Genomic DNA, 15,063 nt, shown 5'->3' on the forward strand with positions numbered 1-15,063 from the left:
CTTTCGTTATCGATAATTTATACAATCGGCACTACCATTGTTATTTTTGCCGGCTTTTGCGTTTTTGCTCTGCCGGCGTTTTCGCGCACATTTTTCGAATCGGTGTAAAGTTATATTGAGATTTTGTTCCTGTTTTCCCGCTTAATGTACGTGCTGCAGAAATTGAGCCATTGAAGCAATTCTTGCAAATCTGGATGCATGTAATGAAATGATTGCCGTCGCAGAGCCGCCATTGGAATTCGTTCCGCGCGGGCGTCAGGCGGCAGATGAACACCCGGGACCCAGTGACCAACCACTGCCCAAACATTTGCCCACAGAACATTTATTGCTACGCTTGCAGAATGTCAACATCTCCGCTGGGACAGAGGATGCACAAGAATTCTGGCACGTACGCGAAGTGTACGACGATTACGAGGGAATCCATGAACGCGCCCAGCGACGTCAGCAGCTAATCGAGCAAACCAAAAAGTGTGGCCCCAAGGCGGCAGCTGCCACAAAGTTGACATCGTTACCCCAACAGCTACTGAGTCCGCCGCTTCAGACTCGTGATGAGCCTATTTGCGACTACATTGTAAACAATGAGGAGGAGCTTTATGTGCACAAGAACACAGTAGTGTGGACGCAGGGTCTGGACGATGGTGAGGATAGTGTGTACAAGCGTATGTGCTTTACGTGCGACACGCCTGTAAAGTTTGCCTGCTTTCTGAATCGCCGCTTTGTTCGCGGACGAATAGCGCAGTTGCGTGCGGCTACACAGCCTCACGATGATCGCCTTACGGCCATTTGTGTGGTAGACCAGTCTGCCTTGCATGTGTATTGCGACGATGGCGAGGATTATTTGGCCAATATGGATTTTCCCGTATCGCAAATTTGGCAAACCGTACATGGGCTACTGCTGGAAAAGGATTCAGACAATGCCCTGGTCGCGCATCTAACTATACCTATGCCCCGGTTGTTCTCCATGTCGCATCCGCTACATGAAGCGTGTCCGGTTGTGCTGAAATCTGCCACCAACATAACGAGCTACTTGACAGAGCCGGAGTACAACGTGGTTTTCACCACCGAGGACTCGGACTTGGTGCTGCTCTACGATTGCAAGTTCTTTAAGCATTTCGTCTCGCGTCTGCGCAAAGTGACGCCCGAGGAGGTGAATTATGTTAGCCAGCAGGAGTTGAGCCAAACACTGCGAGGATCTGTCGCCGGCGCCCAAAGTTTCAGCTCCACAAAGCACGTGGGCGGTAAGTGCGTAATCAATCCTTTCCACAAGACTTGTCTAAGTGCATTTTTGCAGTGACGGCAAAACTGAATGCTACATCTTTTCTGGGACGTAACACCACAAGCGGTGGCCTGGGCAATTTCTCAAAGTTTGGTCTTAGTCAGTCACAGTCATTCAGTGGTGTCCTGGGCCAGTCCAAGTGAGTTTCCTTTTTAACATATAAATGTTTTTTCTGCAAAGAGAATTGATATACAAGTAATTGTAGAACAAATTGGATTTCGAACATAAATATTTTATTCTAATTGGATTCCATGGGTACGACAGTCTCAAAAAGAAGACCTAGCATTACATAATGAAATATTTCAGGCCAATCAACTGTGAATATATACATATGGATGTATATACATATTTTTGTGTTTTTCAAACTCATTAGATCCGATTTAGAGACGATTGATCAATAAACTGAATGTTATTGGATAATTACATGTTTGAAAATAAAATATATTGAAAAAATACTAAGGAAACAAGCTTACTTTCTATAAGTTTAAAGTAATAATGCAATTTTATCGTCTATCTAATCTTTTCATCCTGAACTTTACTTTGCAGTCGTGCCTCGTTGGGTACCCCACTAAGTCAGCTGCAGTCGAGCATAAGTCAGCAATCTGTATCAATTAAGGATATGCGCAAAATGACGCACGTGAAACCGGCGAAACCCATTGAGCCAGAAATGTGTTTGGAACACATTTGGACAGAGAACACTTATGGCACGTAAGTCAATGCGCCTTTCTGACTGCAACTGTTGCTTTCTAAACCGCTGGTTTTGTTTCCCAGACAACGCGAGCTCTGCGAGAAGGCCACACGCGCTTTTATTCACACAGATCTAGTGGGCCAAACGTATTTGTGCTATCTCCTTCCGCGTTCGTGTCGCCTTCAGCTGGTGTTGCTTACGGGCTACGGCACACCGGAACTACAGTTGTCCACCTTAGCCTCTACGCTGCCAGCCAAGGATGCTGTGGGTCTTACGCGTATGCACATGATTGTTGTGCTAGATCCTGGCGGCAATCTAATACTTTATACTGGAACGGTACTTATCTCCAAGGTTCACATAACTCCACTACTTAGTACCACTGTTCCTTCATCTCTCATCGCCACGAACATTCCGCTATTGAACCAACTGGCAACACCAACGCCGCCAACTATCAAAGGATCGATGTCTGGTAGCCCGTCTTTCGTGGAGGTGCGTCGCAGCAGTCTCCTGCCCACAAAATCAGCCACTGCAGAACTTAATAGTTTCGATGATGAACTGCATATGCTGTCGCCCATACAACCACAGCCCATATCTTACACACACAGACAGGCGCACAACGTATGCAAAGCTCTTCGGGACCCGGCTGGCAATCGCTTAACCGTGGTCTATGCTACAGGTCGTATGTTACGCATTACCCTGCCCCTATTGAATGACACGCGTCTCATCACGCGCTGCATTTCCACGCTGCGTCAACTACTTAAGACCACGCAATTCCTTCACTTCATCATTCGCTGGTACAGCGCACGTAATCCGCCTGGTTCTCGTGACTACAGCATTGAACAGGAGTGGCAGCTCTTTCGCAGTACTTTACTAGCTCTAATGGGCTGTACGGCAGCTTCCGCGGAACAGGACGCCGTGCGCTGCGCAACGCCCCCGTTGCAAACTCTGGCCCCCCAGGATGAGCCAAAAAAGCGACGCAAATGCTACGATGGTGAAGCAGACACGGATGACGACTGGGAGTTTATGTTACAAACGACACTGGCTCCATATTGTAACGATGCCAGCATTGTCTACAGCGTAGATATTAGTGCACCACTTTTCCAAATGTTGCCCGCTATCTTCTACGGGTTTCATTTACTCTATGAGGATCTCAAGCTGGACGCGGTAGTGCATAGCGCGCTGCCCCATCTGGCCACGGTATGTGCGAATTCATTATAATACATGAGCATTAAGAAACTTTACAGAAACATTAGCTTGCCTTCCTGCCACGTCATGAAAGGGCAATCATTTGGCAGTCACAATTTTAAAATTTTATAAAATCATGATTGCACAAAAGGATCATTAATTTGACGAGATGGAGGCGAATATCAAAAGTCAGAAGTTGAATTTCTTTTTTTTATGATATTTGTATCGGTACTTGCGCGTTTCATAAGCTTTAAATATTACAATATATTTAAAAAGAAAAGCAGAAACAATTTCAATCATTTGTGTAATGTATTAAAGGGGACCGTAAAAAGAAGATCTAAGTTTGAGATCCAAAATGCTGAATTTAACACCATTAAGTCAATTCCCATTTATCTTTTACCTTCCATAAAGTTCCTGCATCAACTGGCGGTAGACATGCAACTTAACAGCTACATTTTCCACTATGTACTCGACTTCCCGGAGCTCACTCACAAAACATCCAAACTGTCGATGCTTACTTCAGACCATGGCACGCTGATGCTGCATCAGGAGCTGCTGCGTGTTCCAGCACCTAGCATCTATGCGCAACTTGAGCACGTTATCCATGGCCGCGAGGTACTGTCCTACAGTTATGTGGAGGGCCTAAATGAGCGCAGCCGTAATGTTTTACAGGTAGGTCATTAAAATGTTCTTACTGCTCTTACAAAAGTCAAACCCAAGCCCATTGACACTTCTAACAGCTTGTCTCGCTCATCATACACGGCCATACCAAGATCAAGCAATGGTGGAAACTATTGGAGCTGCCCGAGGCAGTGCAGGCCAATTTCGCGAAGCGCCCCAAAAGGAGCATATCCGCGGATATACCACGCTGTCATCAGCTTCTTGAGATGCTGCTTTGCATGGAATTGACGCGCCAGGACATTGAGCGATTGCCTGCGGCGGTACATCTGATTATTGCTGAGGGACTTGAGCAGGCGCGTCTCTTTCCGCCCATGGGCTGCAGCACAGCCACATATGAACTGATACTGCGACCCGAACTTGCGGCCCATGCCCAACTGCCCTTTATTGAGGCTAGCCTGGCGGAGGTGCATCCCGACCGTGTTTACAAAGAGGATTCGCTTTCACCGCGCTGTCCACCCAACAACGGCGAGTTTATAGCTGAGCAGGAGCCAGAGCTGCGCAACGATGGTATGGACAATATTGATACAAAGCTGTTGCGTCTACGTTTTCCCGACGACATGCGCGTCGAGGAGGTGCGCCGCCTGCTTAACTCTTCGGAGCCAGTACCCATTGAGATGGTGCAGTCTCCGGGCACCACTGACCACGAGTTCATCGAAGAGCAGGAGCGCCAGCTGTTCGCAATGTGTTCTCGTACCATGACATTGCCGCTGGGCCGTGGCATGTTCACGCTGCGCACGCTTGTGCCGAAACCGAGTGAAAATATGACAATGCCCAAGTTATGCCTTGTAGGACGCGAACCAGTGAAGGGCACCACCATTGAGATGCAACAGATTGAGTTCCCGTCCAACATGCACATGTGGCCATCTTTTCACAACGGTGTGGCCACGGGTCTGAAAATTTCCCCCCAAGCTCTGGACATTGACTCCACATGGATTGTGTACAACAAGCCGAAAACGCAGGCAAACAATGCCTTAGAGCATGCGGGCTTTCTAATGGCCCTTGGTCTGAACGGGCACCTCAAGACGCTTTCTTTCATGAGCGTCTATGAGTACTTGGTGAAGTGCGATGAGATGACTAGCGTGGGTCTGCTGCTAGGCATTTCAGCAGCTCATCGTGGCACCACAGACACCAAGATCACAAAGCTGCTAAGCGTACACTTGGAGGCACTGCTGCCGGCAACGGCCATGGAACTGGATATACCGCAAAGCACACAAGTGGCGGCGCTAATGGGCATTGGTCTGCTTTATCAGGGCTCGGCTAAGCGTCATATAGCTGAAGTGCTGCTTCAGGAAATTGGGAGACCACCCGGGCCTGAAATGGAGAACAGTGTGGAACGTGAATCCTATGCTATGACCGCTGGTCTAGCCTTGGGTCTAGTCACACTGGGCCAAGGAGAATCGCCAGCAGGACTGCGAGACCTGCAGCTGCCCGACACACTGCATTATTACATGGTGGGCGGCGTAAAACGACCCATCATGGGCTCGCAAAAGGAAAAGTATCGCCTGGCTTCGTTCCAGGTGCGCGAGGGTGACAGCGTCAACATCGATGTGACTGCGCCTGGAGCGACCCTCGCATTGGGTTTGATGTTCTTCGACTCGGGTAACGCGGCGATTGCTGAGTGGATGGAACCACCCAATTCGCGATACCTGCTGGATATGGTGCGCCCTGATTTCCTGCTACTCCGTACCATTGCGCGTGGACTAGTCTTGTGGAGTGAGGTTCGGCCAGACAGCCAGTGGTTTACGGCACAATTCCCTGCCAATCTGCGCAGTCACCTGCATCCGCAGACGCGTCACAACGAGGATGAGGAAGAGGGTGATGTCGACTATGAGGCAGTAACGTATGTTGTTAAGTTCATGTAATCCCTGTGCCCCTTTTAAGCTCCTCTTGCTCTCTCTTTCTTTCTCTCCCTCCCCTATCCTTTTCTACAGTCAAGCTTATTGCAATATTGTGGCTGGCGCCGCCTTCTGCATTGGTCTTAAATACGCTGGCACTGAAAATAGTGTCGCGTTTACTACTCTGCGTGGCGTCATAAAGGAGTTCCTTGGCTTGCCAGGCTCATCACTGGGCGATTGTGCCGGCCGCACTACCGTCGAGTGCTGCCTGATGGTGGTGCTCATTTCTATATCGCTGGTGTTCGCTGGCTCTGGCAATTGTGAAATTCTGCGCATTATTCGCTATCTGCGGTCACGGGTCGGGCCACAGTATCCTCACATAACGTATGGCTCTCACATGGCCATACACATGTCACTGGGTCTGCTATTTTTGGGCGCCGGTCGCTTCACTATTGCGAAGACGCCCGAATCCATTGCAGCACTGGTATGTGCCTTCTTTCCCAAGTTTCCCATACACAGCAATGACAACCGGTAAGTAAAAAGATCGGTATTTTTCTGCGACCTTTCCTCAACTGAAACTGCCTTTCCTACTATGTTTCTTCCACAGCTATCACCTTCAAGCCTTTCGTCATCTTTACGTGCTGGCCGTGGAGCCGCGTCTCTTTCTGCCGCGTGACATCGACACCCATCAGCTGTGTCTGTGCAACATCTCTGTGCTGGAGATAGGCGCCACAGAGTTTCGGCGATTGCCCATTGCCCCGTGCATTCTACCTGAGCTGAGGACACTGGAACAAGTAATTGTCGATGATGAGAACTACTGGCCTGTCTGCTTTGAGCGCACACGCAACTGGCATCAGCTGGAAAAGGCATTGGAACATTGCGCCCCAATTGACATCAAGAAACGCACTGGGTGCCTGTCCCATCTGGAGGATCCGGATCGCTTGAAAAGCATGCTGGCGCAAACATTGACCATGGAGCAGAGCATATGCTGGCAAATCGATGCCAATGACTTGAGTCAATTTGTCAACGAGCGACTGGTTAAGCCCTTCCTCAGTCGGTTCTTGGATACTAAGGGGACAGACCTAACTTATACCGAGCTTAGTAAGCGCCATCAGTTGACATTGCTTTTCTATAACGCTGTGGTCAAGGATCGCATGCACTTGTTGGTCGTATATCTGACATTATACGATGTTAGTATAGATACTAAGCGAGCTGCACACAAGTATTTTAATTACGATTTACGATCCTTTCTTTACAGCATGTGACCAAGGAGATGTACACTAACAATGATGTCTGGCAGGTGAAACTAATTGACGCTTATTTGTGTCAGAAGCAGCAACAACAACATGAGCTTATTTCCGTTGAGCTTATACAAATGTTGCTAGAGATCTTTAAGCTTCAGCTGGAAGCATCCGCTCGTGAGCTATGCCTGCCGCTGCGCGAGTTCCTTAGTCGCAAAAGCTTAGAGCCCAGCTATGTGTCCGGCTTAAGCTCTCACGATCTACAACGTGTATTTTGTGTGGTAAATTTCTATGACTTTATGCCGGATCTGTTGAATGGCATTGACTTAAGCAACGATAGTATCAATTACATGCGTCTAATGTACGAGTTCCGGCAGCTGAATCTCAGTGCGCACACCATTTACGGGCTGCTGAAGGTGTTGCAGGCACTTACAAACTGCACGAGTGTTGCGAGCTTTGAAGACTTAGCTGAGGAGCTTTAGCTAAATGCAGATTACATATATTTTATAGGAGTACCATAACTGTTCAATGCTGAATTGCCGTTCAAAATGTGCATAACTGGAGATCTAAAACGCTAGACGAAAATCAATTTCGCAATAAAGATCGGTATTAAGTGAGAAGAAGCGAATTTGAAAATGCTCTAAGGGCCGTCATATATAATTTATATATATATACATATGTATATAAATAATATCCTTTTAGAAAATATAACAATAGTGTATAAACATATTAAAAATATATAAAAAAAAAACACTAAATCTAAAACAGGAAAACTTGCAGAAAAACAAAGTCATTCTGTGTTATCACTAGCCTCTTCTATTAGACTATGCGTTGGTGTTCGGGGTTTGTGATCTCTTCAGTTATCTTAGCAGTGGTGCAACGTTTATACAGATAAATGCCCAGCAATGGCAACGGAGTCATTATGGCCACCGCCACAGGAACAACGGTAGTTAGGTCGCCTTGCGGCGGCTCCAAGGTTGTGCGCAAAAAGAATATTGAAATGCCGGTGTTTTGAATGCCTGTTTCAATGGCAATAGTCAGAGCATCGGCGGCATCTTGATGCAGAAGCTTTGCTGCCGTCCAAGCAAAAATGTATCCCAGGCCGGGCAGGGCCAGTCCCGCAACGGCAATCTTAATTGGTAGAAATGTTAGCTGGTGCTATTCTACATTAACGTATGGGCTTATTTACCTGCCAGGAGAACAGCTCAAATAGGTAGAAATTGGTGACGATGGCGAACACAATGATAAACAATATGAGACACAGGGATATGGGCTTCAGCAGGCGTACCAGAATGCGCGTTAGACGCGGTGACCACTTCTGTATGCCCAAGCCAATAAGCAGCGGCACTATTAAGCCGCCCGCCGAACTTGCAATCTTGTCATAAGGCACCTTCATGCCAGCACGGTCAAAAATCAATTGGCCTAGCGTAAAAATCCACATAGGCATGGTGGCAAATGCGGCCACATTGCTCACCGTCGTCATCAGCACGGACAGATTGATGTTGGCCCCAAGAACGGCGGACCACGTATTGGAGGCGCCACCACTCGGCGCTATGCCCGTAAAAAAAAGGCCAAGCTGCATGGCCGGTGCATCCGGAAAGACGAAAATACCTAAGGCATAACTCAGCAGCGGCATGCCGATGCACTGCATCACAAAGCCAATGCATGGCCCAACGGGTCGTGTCACCAGGCCCCGCAAAACTGTCAAATCCAAGGCGGCACCAAAGTTGATGTATAACAGCGACATCAGCAATATTACCGAGCCGAGGAAAACATGGTCGATGACGCGGTTCGGGCGCACTACCTTCACATCCAGTGTGCTATCGTTGCTTTGGCCTGTGGGTGCTGTACTGCTATTGGTGATCGCATCGTGCAGGCTAACAACAATAGTTGTTTCACCAAGGAAATGGGCATTTATTTCAATTGGTCCCTTCCACTCGCGCTGCAACGCATCAATTTCGGCTACGGCTATGCTGGAATTGCCAGTCGGAACACTTGCCAAGTGTTTGGCATGACTCTGTATTTGAAAGCTATAGCGCTGCGGCTGCTGAAGCGTCGCCGCTTCGATGTCTTGGATGGTGAGCCAAACTTGGGCGTGATTATCCATCTCCAACTCCAGCGTCGGGGGCATAAAGTGCGCAACCCAAGTATGGCCAAATGGGAACAGCACGGCAATAAGAGCAACAACAAAGGCTGCAACATGCCCCATCTTGAGGTGCACTTAGCAGTCCTGTGGTATTCGCACAATGCACAACTTTCCAAATGATCTGACGATCTTTTCTAACACTGAGAACCAGCTTAGTTTTTGCACTTACAGCAGAAACTATAAATCACTTGTTGCGTGTGATGAAATTGCCAATCTCTCTTATCTCCGCACTTATTTTTTGAAACATACATACATATGTACATGCATATGTAGTTTATATGTAAATCTGCTTATCTGCCGCAACAAGTTGTTCTTCTTATTGCTTAAGAGACACACGGCACAATGGCTGCCGACGACTGTCTGCAGTTAATAAGATCGAGCGCTAGACAGAGATGACAACGCCAGCGAACATCATGTACTACTATTACTACATGTACGTACGTACATACATACATATGTATGTAATAACCGGTTATGAAAAAAAAGCGTCAAACAAATCGGTAATAGAAATTACACAAAATGCAGGTCTGGTGCAATTTTTATTTTATACCCCCATACACACGTACAAAAATATTCGTATACATTTATATGTATGTATGTATGCGCTTGCATATACAAAGATGTAGCAGCTCTCATTCAGTACCTGTAGTGGTCGGGTTTAAATGGCCCCGTCTTTGGCACGCCTAGATATGCAGACTGGACATCTGTCAGCTTGGTAAGCTTCACGCCCAGCTGCTCCAAGTGTAAGCTAGCTACCTCTTCATCCAGAAGCTTGGGTAGAACATGTACACCAACGGCATATTGTGCCGATTTGGTCCACAGCTCGATTTGTGCGAGCACCTGGTTAGTGAAGGAGTTGGACATAACAAAGCTGGGATGTCCGTGGGCACAACCCAAATTAACCAAACGACCTTCGGCCAGCACAATCAAATGGCGACCATTGGACATGGTATAGCGGTCAACTTGCGGCTTCACGTTCACCTTCTCCTTGGCATTCGCATTTAGCCAGCTGATGTCGATCTCGCAGTCAAAATGTCCAATGTTGCAGACAATAGCATCCTCGGGCATATTCAAAAAGTGATCGGCGGTAATAATGTCCCTGCAGCCAGTGGTGGTCACATAAATAGATGCCTCCTTGCTGGCCTCCTCCATTGTGGTCACCTCGTACCCTTCCATGGCCGCCTGTAGTGCATTAATAGGATCGATTTCAGTTATGATAACACGGCCGCCGAATCCTTTGAGTGCCTGGGCACAACCCTTGCCTACATCGCCGTAGCCCGCGACGCAGCAAACCTTGCCGGCAATCATAACATCGGTGGCCCGCTTAATACCATCGATAAGCGATTCACGACAGCCATAGAGATTGTCAAATTTGCTCTTGGTCACTGAATCGTTCACATTAATTGCGGGTACTCCAAGACGTCCTTCCTTAAACATCTTGTAGAGATTATGCACACCTGTCGTCGTCTCTTCGCTGAGTCCCTTAATGCCTTTCAGATATTGCGGGAAGCGTTCATGCACCAGATTTGTCAGATCACCACCATCGTCCAGAATCATGTTCAGTGGCTGGCCATCGGGGAAAACCAGTGTCTGCTCAATGCACCACAGATATTCCTCATCGGTTTCACCCTTCCATGCATACACGGGCACACCAGTGGCTGCAATGGCTGCCGCAGCATGATCCTGCGTACTGAAGATGTTGCAACTGGACCATTGAACCTGAAAGTATTAGCATTAGTTGACAATATCATCTATTGTTTATTTGTTAAGCCCATTCAATGGGCTTATCGTTCGACCAATCGGTGCCTTGAACTTGAACTCGACCCCCAGTGGTGGGCAACCGAAAAACAAAACACGTTTTTCTTTAGCGGCTGTTTTGTAAACAAAACAACGACCACGACAGTTTTAGTTGACAATAGACAAATGATAACGGAAACGCGCACGTTGCCGATGTTTAGGTCGATAAGCAGCCCGGACGTTGCTGTTGCCAAGCCGTGGCCATGGCTTTATCATATTACCTCGGCGCCCAGCTCCACTAGCGTCTCGATGAGCACTGCTGTCTGTACGGTCATGTGTAAGCAGCCGGTGATGCGAGCACCTTTCAGGATCTTTGATGGGCCGTATTTTTTGCGGCACGCCATCAACCCGGGCATTTCGTTCTCTGCAATGATGATTGCCTTGCGCCCCCATTCTGCGAGTCCGATATCGGCTGTTTTATAAATCGGAGATAAGACAGACAAATGTACATATGTATTACAATGCGGTTTATGTACATACATACATACACATTAATGCTTGTATGTATGTATGTATCTATGAACATATTAGAGAGGATAACACGACAACGTGCTCGTTTAACCTCAGAAAGTGTGTGCGTGTGTCTGTGTGTGTGCCGGTCACAACTAAACAAACACATGCCCTCACATTCCATGTGCGCCTTTTAAGTTTGGCTATTTTTAACTTACCAACTTTGTATGCAGGCTTCGACATATTGACAAGATATGTGCAATTAAAAGCAATCTATGAGGACAGGATCAGTTACAGTGTTATTAAATAGACTCAAAGGACTACTTAAGGAACAACGAAATGTACCACCGGGCCAGACCACAACCACTGAAATAGCGGCAGCTGAATAATTTTGATTTAATGTTGTGGATTTTAAGCGATGCCAGCGTAAAGTATCGATGCAAGTACAGTGGTGGTTCGCTAAGACTGCTGTTTTGTACGCCTGTGGGTTGGGTTGGAAATATTAAACAACTTAATACCAAAGTAATATTTAGATATGTTGTATTTGATAGCAAAATGTACCATTAGGAAGTTTAATGCTCTATACAGTCGTAATTGTTTCTACATTTATTTGTTAAAACGCAGGTCCTTTATCATAATAATATATTTCCATAAGTTCCTTATATTTATTTCTATGCACCAGACAATTGAATGAAATTATTATCCGAAATGGAAATGCGGCATGTAGAATTTTGTAAAATATTAAATTGCACATTTTCCATTAAAAAGTAAAATAAAATAAAATCACAAAACTCACAATATCGATCATTCAACTTTTTTGTGATCGAAGTATCAACATTTGCTTTTTATAAATAATATAAAATCATTAAATAAAACTGTATTATTTTCAAAATCAGATAACGGAATTGTCAGAAAGAAGTTCTATTTTGGCAGACTAATTGTAATCAATCATTTAAAATCGGAAATGTAAGTATTTTGGAATAGATTTGGTGCTATCGATAGTTTTAAAGCTATAAAAACTGTTTCGATACTATCGGCATGCTTGCTAGTTTTCCGGCTCCAGTTGACAGCGGCGCACTCGATTTTGATTTTATTTGTCGTCCGCACGTGTGTTTCAAAATGGGCGAAGTTGTAGAGGTTTTGTTCACAAGCACTTTCAACAATGATCGCGCCACATGCACCGTGCATGACTTGCGTACTGGCACGGAGCTGATGAAGTATAAAGGTGGTGGCGCTATGCAGCCAAATAGTCTTGGCATGCTTGGGCGCCATCACATCATGGCAGCCAATAGCATGAAGCCGTTGCTGCACGTCTGGCCCATCAATGGCCAGGAACAAATGACGAGCATTCGGTTTGTGGTGCCGGGTAGAGTGAGTGCGCTGGCTTTAACACCAGACGGCGAATTTCTGGTTGCCGGTATTCAAGAGTCTCTATACATTTGGCACATGAACACCGGGCGCTTGCTGAATGTGCTCAATAAGCACTACCAGCAGATCACCGTTGTGCGCTTCACAGATAACGGCGAGCATTTTGTGAGTGCCGGCAAAGATGGCGCAGTGCTGATGTGGAATTTAACGTATGCAGTGACTCCAATGGATATGGACGAGAGCGTGACCAACTCGCCGGTGTACAGCTTCAACGATCATGGCTTGACCGTAACAGATGTACATATCGGAGTGGGCGGTCGGGGCTCCTACATGTACACTGTTTCTTTGGACCGCTGCTGCAAGATTTATGATCTAGCCACTGGGACCTTATTGCTGACCGTGGTGTTTCCACTGGCTTTGCACAGTGTGATCGCTGATCCGCTGGAGACCCACATGTTTGTGGGCACGGACGATGGTCACGTACATGTATTCCATTTGGAAAGAGTGCCACGCATGAAAGTGAGTTATAGAATTTCTTGTACATACATTAATATTTACTTTTGGTTAACTGCGGACCTTGATTTTCACAGGAATACCATGTGGAGGAAAGCAAGATTCTGTCATTTTCTGGAGGCCACACAGCTGGACTGGCCGTTACTTGCTTGGCGCTTTCTTCAAATGCGCAGCAGCTCATCTCAGGCGGAGATGACAAACAAGTGTGCATTTGGCATGTGGAAAGTCGTCAACTTTTGAAGACTATGCTACAGACCGGTACAGTGACTAATCTGAGAGTTCGTCTCATAACTCCAAAAATCTTTCAACCAGAGGTTAAGTATCCACAACTATTTGCTGAAAAGTTAATGCGAATGATCACCCCACCGGACGATGATGAGTGTATTGAGCTGCTCATTACTGAAGATTGTACACTCGGTCGTACTACTCCTACTTATAATTATAGAGACGAAGACTTGATTTTTGAGTTAGGTGGCGATCCAACAAACTACTTTAACAATGCTCTAGGCAGCGAAGCTGAGGAAGAAGCTGAGGAAGAATCTGATGACGATTCTGATGATGAAATATCTGAACCACCTACAAGGGCTGGCAATAGAAAAAATAAGACAAAGAAGCTCAACCAAGATAAAGAAATAGTGACTGTCGTTGACGATGAAAACCAATCGGATGAAGAAACAGCTACCTCTAAATATGCTGACAATGCGAGGGCGAAAAAACGAAACCAAGTGGCAGAAATAGCTTCTGTTGACGATGAAAAAAGTTCAGATGGAGAAATTGCTGATCTAGGTCCAAGTTGTAGCACAAAAAGGAAGGCCAAGAAGTCTCCCAAATCAATGCCAGAGACTGATTCCTTTATGGAGACCGATTCCGGTGAAGAAATAGATCAGACTGAGCAATGTCCTGGTCCATCTAACAGTAAAAAAGCAAAAGTTAAGATTCCTCTCGGCTCCAAGCCAAATACTTGTGATACACATTTTTCTAAGGGCAGGCTACCAAGTCCACCTAGAACCACCACTTCAGATGAACTATCTACCAGCAAAGAAGCAACCTCTTCAACAAAACTATCCACATCTGACGTCGATGTCGACGCCTTAATTAAGGAAAATAAGAAACTGAAGCAGTACTCAAATAAGTTGTATGAATTCACATACAAGTACATTATTGACAGACCTGATCCAGATAAAGCTTCTACCGACAAAGAGGCTAAGCCATCTCGCCAAATTGAATAATTCTAATGAAAAACAATAACTTCGAACATTTTCTGTAAATTTGCTATATTTTGTATTTTCTTAATTTATAAACCAATAATACAATTGTGCTTGCATATCATGCACTGAAACAAACAGATAGTACAAACAAAACAAAAACAATATGATTTATTCAGCACTGGACTTTCTTAGATTATTCTCCTCTTTGTCCATCATTTCATCATCATCGTTGGATTCGTCTTTTCCTTCGATAGCACTGCTTTTCTCTTCCGCTAACTGACGGCGAATCTCACGATTCGAGTCCAGCAGCTCGCGAAGCTGAGTCATTATATCGTCGGTACGCTGCTCAAACGCATCCAAGGCGCAACTAAGGGCGTCAAGACTCTGATTTACCTCCTCCATTTCTGTCGAAGACAAGCTACCAATTAGCTCATATGCATATTACACGTACAACATCCAACAATCATTATTAATATTACCCTGCAGATCGGCTTCCTGTACATTTTGGTTGCTGGAGTCGCCAGAGGACGTCGGATCGTGGTTATTCTTTGGTGACATATTTATGTTGATGTTTAGAGCACGACAAGTCAGCTGACTCCCAGCTACTTAAATTCTATTGAACATAGAGATGTCAATTACACTGAATTTGTTTTCCGATTGCCATCTAAAATGGAG

General features: G+C 46.0%; 5 protein-coding genes across 5 annotated transcripts; 2 read left to right on the plus strand and 3 right to left on the minus strand.

Moving 5' to 3' along the window:
* Positions 1–134: 134 nt before the first annotated feature.
* Positions 135–7,674, plus strand: LOC115628834 (anaphase-promoting complex subunit 1). Its single transcript, XM_030525073.1, has 9 exons — positions 135–1,238; positions 1,292–1,415; positions 1,823–1,984; positions 2,048–3,161; positions 3,561–3,821; positions 3,890–5,670; positions 5,762–6,196; positions 6,273–6,855; positions 6,924–7,674. The coding sequence occupies exons 1-9, from the start codon at positions 209–211 to the stop codon at positions 7,386–7,388; spliced, it is 5,955 nt and encodes a 1,984-aa protein (XP_030380933.1). The 5' UTR covers positions 135–208; the 3' UTR covers positions 7,389–7,674.
* On the minus strand, positions 7,535–9,375 carry LOC115628835 (solute carrier family 10 member 6). The gene is made up of 2 exons (XM_030525074.1): positions 8,096–9,375; positions 7,535–8,037 (listed from the first exon to the last, which is right to left on the minus strand). Exons 1-2 carry the CDS (start codon positions 9,113–9,115, stop codon positions 7,726–7,728), a joined length of 1,332 nt encoding a protein of 443 aa, XP_030380934.1. The 5' UTR covers positions 9,116–9,375; the 3' UTR covers positions 7,535–7,725.
* A 187-nt stretch (positions 9,376–9,562) lies between these two features.
* On the minus strand, positions 9,563–11,677 carry LOC115628837 (adenosylhomocysteinase). The gene is made up of 3 exons (XM_030525078.1): positions 11,518–11,677; positions 11,071–11,261; positions 9,563–10,771 (listed from the first exon to the last, which is right to left on the minus strand). Exons 1-3 carry the CDS (start codon positions 11,540–11,542, stop codon positions 9,689–9,691), a joined length of 1,299 nt encoding a protein of 432 aa, XP_030380938.1. The 5' UTR covers positions 11,543–11,677; the 3' UTR covers positions 9,563–9,688.
* Positions 11,678–12,370: 693 nt separating this feature from the next.
* LOC115628824 (WD repeat-containing protein 18) lies at positions 12,371–14,523 on the plus strand. Its single transcript, XM_030525056.1, has 2 exons — positions 12,371–13,186; positions 13,258–14,523. The coding sequence occupies exons 1-2, from the start codon at positions 12,419–12,421 to the stop codon at positions 14,407–14,409; spliced, it is 1,920 nt and encodes a 639-aa protein (XP_030380916.1). The 5' UTR covers positions 12,371–12,418; the 3' UTR covers positions 14,410–14,523.
* Positions 14,434–15,009, minus strand: LOC115628825 (UPF0184 protein CG14818). The gene is made up of 2 exons (XM_030525057.1): positions 14,868–15,009; positions 14,434–14,792 (listed from the first exon to the last, which is right to left on the minus strand). The coding sequence occupies exons 1-2, from the start codon at positions 14,944–14,946 to the stop codon at positions 14,557–14,559; spliced, it is 315 nt and encodes a 104-aa protein (XP_030380917.1). The 5' UTR covers positions 14,947–15,009; the 3' UTR covers positions 14,434–14,556.
* Positions 15,010–15,063: the final 54 nt, after the last annotated feature.

This window comes from Scaptodrosophila lebanonensis, unplaced genomic scaffold (assembly GCF_003285725.1).
Source record: "Scaptodrosophila lebanonensis strain 11010-0011.00,11010-0021.00 unplaced genomic scaffold, SlebRS2 tig00000129-arrow-arrow-pilon, whole genome shotgun sequence".
Classification (NCBI taxonomy): domain Eukaryota; kingdom Metazoa; phylum Arthropoda; class Insecta; order Diptera; family Drosophilidae; genus Scaptodrosophila; species Scaptodrosophila lebanonensis.

Excerpts from the sequence above, each read along its gene's own strand:
- LOC115628834 (XM_030525073.1), top strand. The coding sequence starts at position 209 with ATGATTGCCGTCGCAGAGCCGCCATTGGAATTCGTTCCGCGCGGGCGT. Across the intron at positions 3,822-3,889 it reads GCAGCCGTAATGTTTTACAG|CTTGTCTCGCTCATCATACA; the intron begins GTAGGTCATTAA and ends CACTTCTAACAG. Across the intron at positions 6,856-6,923 it reads TATATCTGACATTATACGAT|CATGTGACCAAGGAGATGTA; the intron begins GTTAGTATAGAT and ends CTTTCTTTACAG.
- LOC115628835 (XM_030525074.1), bottom strand. The coding sequence starts at position 9,115 with ATGGGGCATGTTGCAGCCTTTGTTGTTGCTCTTATTGCCGTGCTGTTC. Across the intron at positions 8,038-8,095 it reads TTGAGCTGTTCTCCTGGCAG|ATTGCCGTTGCGGGACTGGC; the intron begins GTAAATAAGCCC and ends CTACCAATTAAG.
- LOC115628837 (XM_030525078.1), bottom strand. The coding sequence starts at position 11,542 with ATGTCGAAGCCTGCATACAAAGTTG. Across the intron at positions 11,262-11,517 it reads GAAGCCTGCATACAAAGTTG|CCGATATCGGACTCGCAGAA; the intron begins GTAAGTTAAAAA and ends TTTATAAAACAG. Across the intron at positions 10,772-11,070 it reads TAGTGGAGCTGGGCGCCGAG|GTTCAATGGTCCAGTTGCAA; the intron begins GTAATATGATAA and ends TAATACTTTCAG.
- LOC115628824 (XM_030525056.1), top strand. The coding sequence starts at position 12,419 with ATGGGCGAAGTTGTAGAGGTTTTGTTCACAAGCACTTTCAACAATGAT. Across the intron at positions 13,187-13,257 it reads AAAGAGTGCCACGCATGAAA|GAATACCATGTGGAGGAAAG; the intron begins GTGAGTTATAGA and ends TGATTTTCACAG.
- LOC115628825 (XM_030525057.1), bottom strand. The coding sequence starts at position 14,946 with ATGTCACCAAAGAATAACCACGATCCGACGTCCTCTGGCGACTCCAGC. Across the intron at positions 14,793-14,867 it reads ACAGGAAGCCGATCTGCAGG|AAATGGAGGAGGTAAATCAG; the intron begins GTAATATTAATA and ends TGTCTTCGACAG.